General features: G+C 39.0%; 1 protein-coding gene across 2 annotated transcripts in view; it reads left to right on the forward strand.

The window, feature by feature from the left end:
- Positions 1-16687, forward strand: part of brpf3b (bromodomain and PHD finger containing, 3b) — an 86324-nt gene that overhangs the window by 6975 nt on the left and 62662 nt on the right. Inside the window, exons 1-2 of one of the 2 annotated variants that reach the window (XM_073030474.1) lie at positions 284-359; positions 3455-4850. In XM_073030474.1, the coding sequence (XP_072886575.1) occupies positions 3466-4850 (1385 nt within the window). In that variant the 5' untranslated portion in view covers positions 284-359; positions 3455-3465. Of the gene's footprint in view, positions 1-283; positions 360-3454; positions 4851-16687 lie in introns of those variants that run through there. The other variant, XM_073030473.1, reaches the window with a different exon arrangement.

Here is a 16687-nt window from a genome sequence, read left to right on the forward strand (position 1 = left end):
TGAAGTATAATTCTCTATCCTTGTAAATTTATTGGTCATGCTATTTTCAATCAGGACTTTTTAAAACAAAAATATTAGGATGGCATTGCTAAAGAAATGATCTACTCCGGTCTTCAAAATCTAAATAGGGCAAACTAGCAAATAATAAATGCAAGTTGAAAATACTGAATTCAGATGGGAAATGAGTAGTTTATTTAGAAATTTGGTATGAGAGAAGAACAATTTTTTCCCTCTAGTGTATGGTTTTGCCTTTTATTTTACAAATTTGGTTCTGTTTTAGAAACTTCAACTTTTTCCCCATCTCTTTGGTGTTATAACATTCTGGTTTCTCATGATCCTCTTCAACCTGCTGCCTACTGGTAAGAAAAGAATGCACATTTTATTTATTGATAAATATCTGCAGCTGCATATTCATTGAAGGGAGGTGTGAAATAAAATATTTTCGAGATGCCTGTGATATTATATTGCATGCATTGTCAAGACTCATTGATATTTCCCAGTGATGGGGTTGACTTTTAACATTGGTAAATAACTTCCTCAGTATTTTTGTAAGTATAATATAAACCCATATAGGCCTTTCATAGAGTTAGGGGCTTGTGTCTGACCTCCTGAATCAAACAGTTAAATATACATTTTGTTTGCACTTCCAGTCACCCAGCTTTTGCATTTAGTCTAGCAAGTTCAAAATTTAGCAATAACCTGGTTGCAGATTTGCTGTATTTATCCACTTTTTATGCCTTCAAAAGTTGTCAGCCTGGAAAAAGTGCCCATGAGAAGACTTGAATGAGTTAACAGTTTAGTCAGACTGTATCTGCACTTGCCATAATTGCGAAAAGCGATTAGTTTATACAGACATTATCTAGTTTCCTGTTATATATTGCATAAAATGAAAAAGCACTTTTGTGTTGATTGTAGGCCATTTGTCACAGACATTCATTCTTGCCTTGCCTTTGGTGTTATGTATGGAGGCATGGCCACCACAACAATTTCTATATAATTTTGAATGAGCCTCCATTTGGTTTTAAAGATTAAAGGATTTAAAGATAGAATTCCCCACTAGAATTTCAGTGCCCCTTGTCCTCTCATATCTTGTCTGATTCTGTTAGATCATCTTCTAATTCATTATCCTCACATTATCTTATTTTTATTATTTGTCTTAAATCACTCCCCAGTTTATTGCTGACAACACTCATGGTCTTTAATTAGCTCGTCTTTGTGTAGAAAAGTTCTGCTTTAAAATCTAATTAATGACATCCAGCAGCCATCCTTATAGTCCTGAAAGGAATATGTTTGCAGTTACCTTTCATTCTTCTATCTCCATGTTATGATAAAGGTAAAATTGTTTAAGGTCTGTTATGCTTAGCAATTGCAATTTTATTATCCAAGCATTTCATTTGTCATTTATTTTAATTCAAAAGTTTATTAATATCCCCATGTAAATTGTTGTGACCCTCCATTAACCCTCTCAATCTGGTGTTATGCACAAAAGTTGTGGAAAATTTGGAAAAGTCAAGATGAAACATTTGGTTGTTTTCTATTGGGAAACTGGAATTGGGAAGTTGTACACAGGTTTTCAAAAGAGAGTTGATTTCCATGTGTACTAACTAATGAATGTGCCTATTAGTTTATGATAAAAGTAGTAAAATAAACTGTGTAATAAGGATTCAGAGGATCATCAGGGACTCCAGCTACCCCAAGTCAAACTGTTTCAGCTGCTTCCGTCTGGCAAGCAGTACTGTAGCATTAACGCCAGGACCTACAGGCTCTGGGACAGCTTCTTTCACCAGGCCATCAGAGTTATCAATACAGATTGTCATGTCTGTACATACATGTATACAAAACAATTATGTATACAGTCTTAGTGTTTGGGCAGTATCCTCCCATGTTTCCCTTATTGCTTGTACACAGTGATGGAGACGCAACATAAAGATTTTTTCTCCCTGGTTCCGAGATGGATGTAAGAAATAAAATTCCAATTCTAATTCTTTCTATTCTCAAAGGAAGAATTTAAAAGCAAGTGTCAGTAGTAACAGATCCAATCCATACAAAGCATGAGGATTGAATTATTGTTTATATATAAAAATGATATTTACATTTGAGGATGGCTCATGCTGAAATTAAAGTAAGGTATTGATTAGGTTATTGGATTGAAACATCTAGCCACTTGAAATTCAGCAATGGTGGCCTGTATTTTCAACCTGAAGAATGTTTGGTTCAATAAGGAGTTTCTAATCAGCTGAGTGATCAGATTTTACATTTGATAAGGTTCTAAAATTGCCTATAAAGCAAAAAGCATCCTCATTCATTTTCATTGGACTCCACACTGAATGGTGGTGATGCATTTAAAAAGAAGAAATGTTTCTTATGCAACTTTACAGATCAGGTGAAAGATCATATGTCATTTGTGGAAACAGTTGCTAACCAGGAATTGGGATGGAAAAGGTTCCCACTTCTACTTTTACCTTAGTATTCCTAGTATTTAAAGAGGAATTATGTAAAGTCAGTTGCAGGAACGAAGATGGTGATGAAGAACACTTGCTTTCACAAGATTTTTCCTTGATTCAAAGGGGCACTTTTAGCCCAAAATAGCCTGTACATTTTATTCTAAGCCAATCCTTAAAAAAAAATCCTAATGATTAATTTATTGAATATCATTTGAAGTATATGTAACAGTTTGGGCTCTATTGAACATATATTTTGGGCGAGTCCTTTGTTTCTCTTTTGATTTGAGATAATGGAGAAATGGTGAAATTTCAGGGGAGTGCACTTTTTATTCTTTTGGACGTGTGCCACACTTTGTAAAGTGTAGGTAACTGGGCTTGACAATAGGTTCATGAGATAATTTTGAAGTATTTCTTGAAAGCCTTTTGATTTTTAGATCTGACTGCCTGGAGGCTGATCAAGGTGAAATGCTTCCTTTTTGAAAAGAGGTATCCAAGAGGGCAAAAGCTCAGCATGTTTTCTGTATGATCTGATTACTAGTCAGCAGAATGATAAATTTGGCCTGGACTTTTTTTGTCTGTTATATGAATATGTCATAATTTGTCTATTTTACCAGAAAATGAAAATCCTTTCATATGAAAAATACTCGGTCATCTACCTGACTTGTTTTAACAGTATAACTATGGCCTGCTTCAAAAGACACTGGATGCCTGGATTCAATATTCAAATTATATAGCTTTACACAAGTCATGATTCTGAGGTTACAAGGAATCAAATTTGAAGCACCGAGCCTCCAACACTGCCTACTATTTCAGTTTAATTTTATGCTTTTTTTTGTCATATTTATCATTACAGTAAACAGAACAGTGTCTATGTAAACAAGTGTTCTTATCCTTTCAAGCCTAACTTAGATACAAATGTTATGTTTTTGTTTTATGTTTAGAAGGAATATAAGGGAAAGACCATTAGTGAAAAATTTTGTCCTTACACAGCTTATATTCTTACTTCACAGATTGTCAGTAGATGATGCGAAAACCACGGAGAAGGATGAGAAATAACTGTGGAGGTCGTCGCTCCCCATCTCCCTATGGACTTAAATGTTCTCCAAACAGAGAAACATTGACTTATGCTCAAGCACAACGAATGGTTGAGGTAGACATTGATGGCAGACTTCACAGAATTAGCATATTTGATACCTTAAAGATCATCACTGAAGATGACTTGACTGCTCAAGAAATTACAGAATGTAACAGTAATAAAGAGAATAGTGAACAACCTCTCTTTCCTTCAAAGTCGAAAAGAACAGTCTGCAAAGACAAAAGGAAAGAGTCAGCCTCGAAACATTCAGCTGGGCCATCTACTGAATTACCTCAACCATCTTTTAGAATTATTGATTACAAGCTCCCTGATGCCCCTCCCCTACCATCAGCATACTACAGATACATTGAAAAATCAGTTGAAGAGTTGGATGGTGAGGTTGAATATGATATGGATGAGGAGGATTATGCGTGGCTAGAAATGATCAATGAAAAGCGCAAGAGTGATATGCTTGGCATAGTATCACAAGAAATATTTGAGTACCTCATGGACAAACTGGAAAAAGAATCCTATTTTGAAAGCCGGAATAAAGGCGATCCCCAATCTTTAATTGATGAAGATGCAGTTTGTTGCATTTGTATGGATGGTGAGTGTCAGAATAGCAATGTAATCTTATTTTGTGATATCTGCAATCTTGCTGTACATCAGGAGTGCTATGGAGTACCATATATTCCAGAGGGACAATGGCTTTGCCGCTGCTGTCTGCAGTCTCCTTCTAGGCCTGTTGATTGTGCTTTATGTCCAAATAATGGTGGTGCATTTAAACAGACAGATGATGGCCGCTGGGCTCACGTAGTTTGTGCTCTGTGGATACCAGAAGTTTGCTTTGCTAACACAGTGTTCCTGGAGCCAATAGACAGCATTGAGAACATTCCTTCTGCTAGGTGGAAGTTAGTATGTTATATTTGCAAACAAAAAGGTGCTGGTGCCTCTATTCAGTGTCACAAGGCTAATTGCTATACAGCATTCCATGTGACCTGTGCTCAGCGGACTGGTTTATACATGAAGATGGAACCGGTACGAGAAACTAGTGCCAATGGGACAACTTTCAGTGTCCGAAAAACTGCATATTGTGATGTTCACTCCCCGCCAGGGTCAGTAAAAAAGATTCTTGCATTGGATGATAATGAGGCGGAGGAAGAAGAAGAGGATAAAGTAGAAGATGTTGAGGATGGAGAGAGTCCAAAGAAAGTGTCACCTAAAAAGACCAAAGCCAAATCTAAACAGAAAACGAAAAAAATTAAAAATCTTCTTGAAGAACGACGTGCAGCAGTACCAGTAGTGACTGTGCCACAGATACCTACTCACAGGTGAGGTTTTTTTTAAACTTGGCTACAACATTGTTTTGTGCAAGCTAATATACCATTTCATTTCAGAGACACCATGATTTCTATGGGAAAACACTAGATACTTTTTCCACATCATGACTTATTTTTGTGTAGGATTTAGGAACTTGTTTTATGGATATTGGACTTGTCCAGGATGTATCAGAGGACTCTTTGTGCAGAAACTTAATTGGGTTTGTGTAATAAATAAAGATTGTGAAAATACACCTTGTTCCCTTATAAAAACATTGTTTTGACTTTCTGTTCTCTTAAAATCCCATAATTTTTTTTAAACAACAGTGGATTCTGGTTAATTGGGACTAGTACATTTTGGCCCAATTATGTGGCTGCCCCATTTAACCAAAGTGTCATGAAAATAGTTTAAAAAAATTATAAAAAAGACAAACTACAATTTAAGTAAATAACATTATGTATTTATATGAAATACAGAAAAACTTAGAACACTACCAATACAGTACTGTGAAACTGTTAATTAGTTTCTAATAGTTATTGATGGAGAAATTCATCCAGTATATGCTGTCATGTTCTTTTGATTCACTAAATGAGCAAAATCAGTGCAGACACCTAGTGCAAATAATGACTGCCTTCATAGAACACTTTGGAAGACTGCATCCTCTAAATCTTAATTTTCATTGTAACATTCACGATGCTTATTGATACCTTCCAATTCTCTGTAGTTCCCAATTTGTTGTAGTGAAAGAGTTTCATTTTCATTCCTGGCATTTTCTGGCATCTTGAAGCCTGAATGCTTGAAACCGCTGTAAACAAAATAGTTCTGAGTTGTCTTATTACTAATTTCTCACCAACTATAATAAAATTCACTGCTTTTTGAACACGAACACACACAACCGGCACTATTTTAAAAATTGTTCGCTCTAGGCACGGTGTAGTATCTAATAGCATGCTAGTTAGAAACTTTAGCAATAATCTTCCTGTCCTAATTACGGTAAGTGGCGTAGTGTACTAAATAAGCAAAGGGAATCTGGCTACTTTCTTGATTAGTTTTTGTTCTTTAGGAGTTCTACCAAATAAGTGGCTGCCCCAATTAACCAGAAACCACTGTTATTTATCTCTTATTTGTTTTCTTTTTGTCAATTTGACAAGTTACATTGTCAAGAATATGGAAATCAAATCCCAGATTTCTCTCATTGGTTAATTGCTGATCCTGTTGAAGTCAGGTGGTGGTGAAGTGTAAAGTCAAGATCTTCCCTGAAAAAGGATAGGAAAAACAAGTTGTTCTGCACTGTGGCTTCCACGAGTACTGTGACTCATTCCACTGGATTGAGAGTGGTATGTAGCATCATGACTTGTGATGAGTAGTGTGTGGCATTTTCTGAAGAAAGTTAGTCTTCCTGTAGTTTTTTGTGTTTTGTGAATACTTTCACAGATGTTTGAAATAATGGGCTGTATGATCCACATATTAGTGAATGATTCTAGGTAGAATTCTGAGTGAAATTTGCAGCTATGAGAAGTGATTCTTTATAAATAATTGTGTTGAAGAGTGTAAATTTTAATGACCATTGAACATTTTCAAAGATACTGGAAGAATATTTTCACATCACATAAATCAAATGATAGTGGTTTTATATATTTTGCATCATAGGTTGGATTGTGTGGAACATCTGGCTTGGATTTTGTTGATCCAAGTTTTTACAATCTTCTAAGCATATTTTAAGCCATTTGATGCTTTAAAGTGCATGATGAGAGTAATTTAAAAATAGCACATAACCAGTACAAGATTGCTGATTTTGTTTCCTCATTCCCAAGTAACAATTGGAAACAATCCATTAATTCTGTTGCAATTCCTCCTCTGCTGACAGAGAAGGAATATTTCAGTATTATAAATATTTCAGTAGTCATGCTTTCTTATGAAAATCTGCTGTCCCAATAACAGTCTGGCAAAAGTATAAAAGCAAAATAATGCAAGTTATGGAAATCTTGAAATAGAGCAAAAATGTTCAAAATACTCAGCAGTCAGCAGCATCTGTTGCATTTTAGCAGAATTGCTATTTCAAGCCTGTAATCTTTCATTAGAGAGATCAAACAGAATTGGCAGGATAGAAACTAAAAGTTGCAACGGTCAATGTAACAAAATTGGCACTCGCATTTTGACTAATGTCCTAGTGAAACTGATGTTTTGATTTCATTTTGTTCTGTATATTAACTTGAGAGCTGTTTTTCTTTTTATCTGATTTCCGCCCATTTATAGTTTTGACTGCCTTTGGAACTGAGTTTAGCAATCAGTGCAGATCTCTTCTTACTATTAATTTGCATATTTTTTGACAAACGAAGTTTCTTGTGCAGCAGCACTGGTTTTAAATAAACAGCTACTCTCATTAAATATTTGGAAGTAAATCAGTACCTCATACCATTGTTCTAATCTATTCAATGTCGCATTTTAATCTCATCTATGTGTCATGGAATACCATGTTTGCTTAAATTGGGTAATGATTTGTAGATTCTACATGCAGTTTGCAGTTCTAATTTCATAGCATCAAATCTTAATCTTGCTTTTGTGATGTGTATGTATTTGAGGTATTTCTTAGCTTTTGGTTTCTTACTTCCTTGAGCTGAATTTCTTCTCATTTTGTTCCCAGGTTATATTACTGGAGTTCAGCTATTTATGTTTTGCGTTATAGACCAGTTCATATTATATTTGTGTTTTGCACAAATCTTGGCAATCTCAGTGGGGGAAAAACCATTTGCAAGCAGGATGCAGATAGTTTGCAATGCAGAAAATGGGTTATGTACGTGGGCAAGAGATGGAAGATGGAGCATTAATATAACATTTTAAGATTTATGAATCAGATTAAATATCAAGATTCATGATTGTTTAATGTCACATACACTTAGTGTTAGTGTGTTGTATTGGTGCGATATATTGGCATCAGAAACCTGACGACACTTGCCCAGCACAATCCTCATTGACTTGATTTGATGCAAATGACGCATTTCATTGTTTTTTTTTGATGTTTTGATGTACGTGATAAATAAAGTTAATCTTTAGCTAATTGTTAATCTTTTCATTCTGTGTCCTCCACCTATCAGTGCCTGTGGCAGCCACTGGATTGGGTAAACCCTTTCCACAACATCATGTATTTAACGCTCAATCTCCGAACTCTGGGGAAATTTTTAGCAGTTCAACAGCAGCCAAGTGAGAGGCAAATAATACTGGTTGCAGTGATGTCTGTTGTAGGAGAAGTGCTCAAAATGGTAGGAAATAGGTGACATTCTATAGTCCTGGCCTTACGTCCAGTTTCCCTGGAACACTGACCTCAAAATTGTGCCCTTTTTGGGCTTTACATTAGATGTCTTTCCAAGCTTTTCATACATCAGACTGGAAATACATTTCATCATGAAGTGGTCCTGCTTGCCACATTATTGAAAATCAAAACTTTAAATGCTCATCCCCATTTCTGAAAGGAAGTTAGCTTTGTGTTTTCAAAGGGATCTCAGAATCCAAACCAGATTTAATATCACCAGCATATGTTGTGAAATCCATTGTCTTTGAGGCAGCAGTACATTGCAATACATAATAATGAAACAAAAACTGTGAATTAGTCATAGAAACATAGAAAGCCTACAGGACAATACAGGTCCTTAGGCCCACAATGCTGTGCCAAGCACATTCTTACTTTAGAAATTACCCAGGGTTACCCATAGCCCTCTATTTTTCTAAATTACTGTAAGTATATACTGTATGTTAAGTAAGTAGTGCAAAAATAGAAGTAAAATATGTAGTGAGGTAGTATTCATGGGTTCAATGTTCTTTCAGAAATGAGATGGCAGAGGGGAAGGTGTTCCTGAATCATTGTGTGTGCCTTCAGGCTTATGTGCCTCCTTGCTAATGGTAGCAATGAGAACAAGGCATGTCCTGGGTGATGGGGCAGGGTCCTTAATGATGGATGCTGCCTTCCTGAATAAGATAACTTGTATACATAGATTGTATTTCCATAAAGTGATTCTAAGCTGTATAGAAGGTGACTGATGGGAAATAATAAAGTTGTGGTGGTGTTAGTAAGTGGAGGTGTTGATGATTCGTACAGCTTGGGTGGGTAGGCTGGTGCTAGTGATGCGTTGGGCAGTTTTGACTACCCAATTTAGAGCCCTTACATCCACTGCTGTACAGTTTCCGTCCCAAGCAGTGATGCAGCTTGTTAGGATGCTCTCTACTGTGCATCTCTATGACGTGAGTATGGATGTGCAAACTCCAGCTCTCTTCGGCCTTCTCAAAAAGTAGAGGCTTTGGCGAGCTTTCCTGATTGTGTAGAATGTGTTCTGGGACCTTAAGAAGTTATGGTTAGCACTCCAGCGAGTTTGAAACTGGTTTCAATTTCCACTGCCGTGCTGCCGATGTAAAGGGGGTTGTGAATGGTGCGAGTTCTTCTGAAGTTGATAAGCCTCCTTTGTCTTATTGACACTGGCATATGTCATGAAATTTGTTGTTTTGCGGTAGCAGTAAGTGCAATACATAATTTTAAATATTACAAATTAGAAAAAGATAAATAAAATTAAATAAGTAGTGCAAAAAGAGAGCACTACAGCAATGAGTACTGAAATTTTGAGTATGTGTCTTCCTGTACCATGTCATTGATGGTAGCAATCAGAAGAGAGCGTGTCCTGGGTGATGGGGGTCCTTAATGATAGATGCCGCCTTTATGGAGGCTAGTGCTCATGATGGAACTGGCTAAGTTTGCCACATTCTGCAGCTTTTTCAATACTGTGCAGTGGCCTCGCCATATCAGATGGTAATACAACCAGATAGGATACTCCATGGTGCATCTGTAGAAATTTGAGAGAGTCTATGGTGACATACCAAATCTCCTACTCCTAAATGAACTATAGTTGCTGTTGTGCCGTCTTTGTAATTGTATCAACATGTTGGGCCCAAAAAAATTTCTGAGATGTTGACACCCAGGAACTTGAAACTGCTCACTTGTCTACTTCAAAGAAAACTGTTATATTGTCCCTTGACTTACCTTTCTTGAAGTCCACAATCAATTCTTTGGTCTTGTGTGCATGCCATTTAGGTGTTGCGACATCAGCTGGTCTGTCTCCTGTATGCTTTCTCATATTAATCTGAAGTTCTGCCAAAGTTTTGGCAAATTTGTAGGTGGCATTTGAGCTGTGCCTAGCCACACAGTCATGGGTGTAGAGTAGAGCAGTGGGCTAAGCGCGTATCCTTGGTTGTCAGTGAGGAGGAGATGTTATTTCCGATCTGCACTGACTGTGGTCTCCTAATGAGGAAGTCAGGGATCCAGTTGCAGAGGCAGGTACAGAGGCGTAGGTGTTGGAGCTTGTTGATTAGTGCTGAGCATATGATTGTGTTGATAGCTGAGTCATAATCAATAAACGACAATTAAATGTTGGTATTGCTATTGTCCAGGTGGTCCAAGGCTGAATGAAGAGCCAGTGAGATTGCATTTGCTGTGCACTTGTTGTAGTGATAGACAAATTGTGGTTCCAGGTCTTTACTTAGGCAGAAGTTGATTCTGGCCATGACCAACCTCTCAAGGTAGTCGTGAGAGCAACTGAGTGGTGGTCATTGACGTATCTCACCCTACTCTTCTTGGACACTGGTATGATTGTTGCCCTTCTTAACCAGTTGGGAAACACTGACTGCAACAGTGTGAGATTGAGCACTCTTGCCGATTGCTGGTGGCAGGAGTGTTCAATCTCACACTGTTGCAGTCAGTGTTTCCCACCAGGTATATCATTAGCGCCTGATGCCTTGTGAGGGTTTACCTCCTTCAAAGATGTTCTGACCTTTCGCATCCGAGGCAGAGATCACAGGGTCACCAGATGTTGCAGGGATTTGAAAAGGTGTCATTATATTCTCCCTTTCGAAGCATACATCAAAGGTGTTGAGTTCATCTGGCAGTGAAACATCACAACCATTGGTTTTGCCTTGTAGGAATTAATGGCCTGCAAACTGAAGAGTTGATGTGCATTTGATTCCATCTCTAATTTCAATCAAATTGCTTTTTTCTCTTAAAATAGCTTTCTGTGGGTCATATCTGGATTTCTTGTTTAGTTCTGGATCACTGGTCTTGAATGCCACAGATCTTGCCCTCAGCGGACTGCGAATCAACTTGTTTATCTACGGCATTTGATTTGGGTATGCCTGATATGTTCTTGAAGGCACGAACTAATCTGCATAGGTTTTGATGAAGTTAGTGATAATTGTGATATATTCATTCAGATTTGAAGATGAATCCCTGATTATTGTCCAGTCTACCAATTCAAAATAGTGGACTTAAGTGCTCCTCCACTTCCTGTGACCACTGTTGCTGCAGTTCTCAGTCTCTGCCTGTACATCTGAAGTAGAACAGCAAGGTTCCAAGGTATGGGTGTGGAATAGCATGGTAAGTGTACTTGATGATAGTGTAACAGTGGTCAAGTATGTTGGCTCCTCTTGTTCCATAGGTGGTATGTTGGTGGTGGTTAGTCAGAGACTTCTTCAAGCTGTCCTAGTTGAAATCATGCACATGAACCAGAAGGCATCCTGGTGTACTGTTTCATGATTGTTGATCACTGCTCAACTCCTCCAGCGCCTGCCTGTCTTTGGTCTGAGGTGGAATGTACACTGCTACCAGAATGACTGTTGAAAACTCCCTCAGCAGATAAAATGGATGACACTTGAAATCTAGATGTTCCAGTTCAGGTGAGCAGGACTGGGACAGAACCATGTTTGTGTACCATGATGAGTTAATCATGAAATACACTCTGCTTCTAGAGACTCCATTGTCTTGTCTTTTTGGTTGATGGTGAAGCCATCAGGCTGCAGCACCACCTCTGAAATGGTGGAGGTAAGCTACGTTTCCATGAAGCAAAATACAAAGCAGTCCCTAATGTCCCTCTGCTACTGCAATCTTGCTTTGAGATATTTATTTTTTATCTTCCAGAGACTTTACATTTGTCAGCAGAATATTTGGGAGTGGGAATCTACGGGCTCTGCAATTAAGTTTTACTTGCAGCTCAGCATACTTTCTGCATTTTTTTCTTTAAAGGGCACCTTCTCTAGTGACCTGAGTCTGCAGTCTAGGTTCCTCTGATTTTGGAGTCTGATAGATTTTTAAAAATGTCTTAAAATGATGTTGCTTAGTGAAGTACCTGTGACTGGGTTTCAGCTGTAGTAGTCCTATATGGGAATATTTGAAGATTCCCTTTGTTGCTGCATGCAGAGCTGCCACTTTCTGACACCATTCTGTTCATAGGATGAACGCATACTTGTCAAGTGGAGCAATTCACAGATGTTCAAAGAGATGATGCTTCTTTAGTATGAATCACAGGAATTGTGCAAATAGAGCAAACAAACATGAAGACAAATTGCATGCTACCTGATATACTAAAGGGTAAGAGTACAAAAGTAAGTGAAGTTTTGCTAGAATTACTCAAGGCTTCGAGTTTACTTTTGGTCTTGAATAGAAAGGATATTTTTGCCTTGGAAATGGTAGAATGAAGAATTGATTCCAGGAATGCACTAACAATTATGTGGTGAAAAATTGAGTAGAATGAACCTATGTTCTCTGGAATTAAAGGGAAAGAGATAGAACCTTTCTGAAATTTAAAAGATTCTATAATAACTTGAGAAAGTGATTGCTGAGAGCTTGTTTTAATTGGTACATTTAGATACATTTATCACATATGCCTCAAAACATTCAGTGAAACATGCTGGTTGCATTAACAATCAACCAACCTAAGGATGATGGGCTGCATAGGCCCCAGCTATGCCTGCCTTTTTGCTGGCTACACGAGTCAGTCCGCGTTCGAAGCCCTCTCTAGTAATGCTCCCTGACACTTCCTGCCCTACATTGCCAACTGCATTGGTGCTGCTTCATGCACCCATATTCAGGTAATCAATTTTGTCAACTTTGCCTCCAACTTCCACCCTATCCATAAATTTACTTGGTTCATTTCTGACACATCTCTCTGTCTCTCTATCTCTATCTCCTTATGATTCCTATGGCTATCTTGACTATAGCACTTCTTCCCCCCTACCCCCCTGTTGTGATGGAAATAACTGGTTCTTTGAGTATCAACAGTAGAGGCCTGGACACACACAGTTTTAATAATAAGGAATTTATTATTAAAGGGGAAGTCGGGTCAACACAAGCAACTACAATACACAGGAAGCAGTGTGGGGACAGGGTACGGTTACACATACAAAGAACAAGAGAAAAGCACTACAACAGCTATCCCCCTTGGATAGCCACGGCTCCCTTACCAGCACAAACGATAGACCTTCCCAAACATAAATCAATGCACTTACCTTCAATGAGGTGGTCTGTAAGAGAGACCAAGCCAGGGCCAAGTCTCACCTTTTATAGCATGGGGCTGTGCGAGATAATCCAATTAAGGTGACCATTGATTAGTTGGGCGGGACCAAATGTTGATTGGCATGTGGTGTGTCCTCTGACCAGCCAGGTGGCAGTGCGTCTGTCACGTGGCCGGTATCTCTGAATAACCCCCCCCCATTTTGTGTAAAAATGCTATTTTCTTTTGTCAGCTCATTTGTCTCTGCTGCATCTGTTTTCAGGGTGAGGTTTTCCTTTCAAGGATATCAGAGGTGCCCTCCTCCTTAAAAGAACAGGGTTTCTCTTCCTCCACAATTGATGCTGCCCTCGGCCACATCTCACCCCCTCATCTCACCACCTGAACAGGGATTAGATTCTTCATGTCGTCACCTACAACCTCATGAACCTCTACATCCAACACATCATTCTCTGCAACTTGCATCAGCTTCTCCAGGATCCACCAAACACATCTTTACTCCCCCGTCCCACCACTGCCTCACGCTCCACTTTCTGCTGGGATCACTCCCTCCATGATTCCCTTGTCTATTCATCACTTCCCATGAATCTGCCAGCTGACGAATATCCCTGCAAGCAAGAGAAATGCTACACCTGCCCATTCACCTCCTCCCTCACCTCCATTCATGGCCCCAAACAGTGAGGCAATACTTCACCTGCGAATCTGTTGGTCGTCTATTGTATCCAATGCTATGTGGCCTCCTCTCCATTGGTGAGATCCAACAAAAACTGGGGACCACTTTGTTGAGCATTTGCCAAAAGTAAAATTTCCCATTGGCCATCCATGATAGCATGAACATCAGTCTCTCCTTCCAGTAATTTTTTTTTCCTTTTAATCTTTTTTTTTCTTTTACCCTCTCCCTTCCCTCTTCTATTCCCCACTCTGACTTCTTGGCTCTTCTTATCTGCCTATTACCTCCCTCTGGTGCCCCTGCTTCCTCTCCAGCTCATCTGGCTTCACCTATCACCTAGTTTGTACTCCTTCTGTTCCTCACACATTTTTATTCTGGCTTCTTCACCCTTCCTTTCCAGTCCTGATGCAGGGACTCAGCTTGAAATGTTGACTGTCATTAATTTCCATAGATGCTGCCTGATCTGCTGAGTTCCTCCAGCATTTTGTGTGTGTTGCTCTAGATTTCCAGCATCTGCAGAATCATGTATAACCTAAGAATGCGCTGGGGGTAGTCCGCAGCTGTTGCCACACATTCTGGCGCTGACATTGAATGCCCACAATGTTCAGCAGAACAACATGTGAACAACAAGGAACTGCAACAAAATAAAACAACAGCAAAATAAGCCCCTTTCTTTCCCTCCCTCCCTCCCAGCTACACAGTCGGGCTTCCAACCTCAAGGCTGCCTCTGAGCCTCTGACCTCCAATCTTTGGCCTAGGCACTAGATTTGTAGATATTGGGCCTGTGGCCTGCAGACACCAGTGTAGAGGCTTCTCTGACCCCGGGCTTTGACCTCTGAATGCTGACCTCAGGGTCTCGATCTGGGCTTCGACTTCTGGACTCACTGACCTCTGTACTTTGACTCCAGAACTTGTCAATCATAGCCCTTGATCTCCGGAGTTGTTGACTTTGGGACTTCAGTCTTCAGACTCATCGACCACTGGGTTTCGACTCTAGGACTTGCCAGTCACAGACTTCCAATCCCAGGACTCTCTGACCTTGGACCTCTGACCCCAGGATTCATTAACATTGGTTGTCACTGGCTCTTGTACTTGGGGGTGGGGTGGGGAGGGGGCTGCAGACATCAGAACTCTGTCCTTGGGCATTGCTGGCCTCCCGCCTAGGGCACACTGACCTTTGGCTCTTTCCTCTGACTCTCCATTTACTGCCCCGACCCCTCACCTCATCCCTGTCCCTAAGCCCCAACTCAACCTCCTAACTTCCCACTCTCTTGCCAAAACCAGTCCTATGTAGCTAAAGTGTCTAGGAATGGTGGTTCTTTCGTGATCTAATTGAATAGTTAAGCAGGGTAAAGGCTTTGTTACATATTTCATAAACTTTGAGCATAATTTTAACATTTTTAATTGATTGCTGTCTCAGTTTGGGATGGAGTGGAAGAGGAGAAAGATGTATAAAGGAATGTCAGCTGGCAAAGAGCATCTCCCTGCTCACCTCCTTTTATTCACATTCACATTTACAAACCAACATTAACATATCTTTGCAGATGATTGCACCATATTTTGTGTTTGTTTTTCACATTAGAATCGTAGATATACTATAAAAATAAAACACCTCTGTATTGCAGTATTGCAATCTCCCTGGGTGTTATGGCAGTCTTGGTGCATAACATTTCCACAGAATTGCAACGTATTAGCAGCACTGAAGTTGCCATTTAGCTGTCGAGTCCATAGTGAAAGTCCAGTCAGTCCCACTGCTCTGCCAGATCTCCATAGCTCTGAAAATTCTTTTTTTTTGTTGCAAAATCTTAACCAGCTCTCTTGCAAATTATACAATTGAATATACCTCTTAGTACCACTGGAAGTAATGCTCAACTTTGGCTGTAGCTAGAGGTTGGTAAGGAAACACCCTTGTGTCATTTTTTTGGGTTTTCTTTTGCCAGTTGCCTTTATTCTGTGTCTCCTAGTTCGTGATCCCTTTGCCAGTGGGAACAGTTTCTTTCTATCTTTTCAATCTATAGTCTTCAGGATTTTAACTATTTCAAGGAGCCAACCAGTTTCTTCTGTCCATTCACAGAATTAAAATTGCCTCATTCCTTGAATCATTTTGCTTAATCTTATCTGCATGTTCTTCAGCAGGTTCAATTTGTTGAAATGTGGAACACAGAACTGAGCATACTTCACAGTTGTGGCTAAACACTCTTTTACAGAAGCTCATCATGATTTTTATAGCGTGTTACTTGGATGTCAGATATATTTTTTTTGAAATTTATATATACTATATTACCTGCATTTCTTTCATCAGCTCTCTTGGTTATTCTCTCAATTAGATTTATTTTCAAAAGATCCATAAGTGCTTGCTCCAATCAATCCACACTTTTCCAGCTGTTTCTCTTCTCGTATGTCACGACCTCCTGAGTTTACAACACTTTCTGTTTCTATTATACAGTTTTGAAGGAATATGCAGACCACTCCAAGAATACAATAATGATTTGCAGAGCCAATTTTAAAGTGATTGGCAGTTACTTGGTTGCTTTTCTCATTGGATCAGAAACACTGATCAAGAAAAAGATGTAGAAACAAACTACCTGGTCTGCATTTGAATAGATGGTGTTTCCCATTATTTTAGTTTTATAGCTTTTGTGCATATTTACACTTGTAGGTTTGCTCCTCAGTGGTTTACTTACTAAAGAGCAGCCATATTTTTCTTCTAAAATGTTAAATAAGTTGCATTCTTGATCGTTCCAAGACATCCTTTCTCTCCAATACTGTAATATTATGAATGCTGCCACCTCCTTTCCCATTCTTTACTGACTACCTTGTTTTCAAGAATATTTAGAAATATATAACATTCTACTCT

The sequence above is a fragment of the Hemitrygon akajei genome, chromosome 27, assembly GCF_048418815.1.
Source record: "Hemitrygon akajei chromosome 27, sHemAka1.3, whole genome shotgun sequence".
NCBI lineage: Eukaryota > Metazoa > Chordata > Chondrichthyes > Myliobatiformes > Dasyatidae > Hemitrygon > Hemitrygon akajei.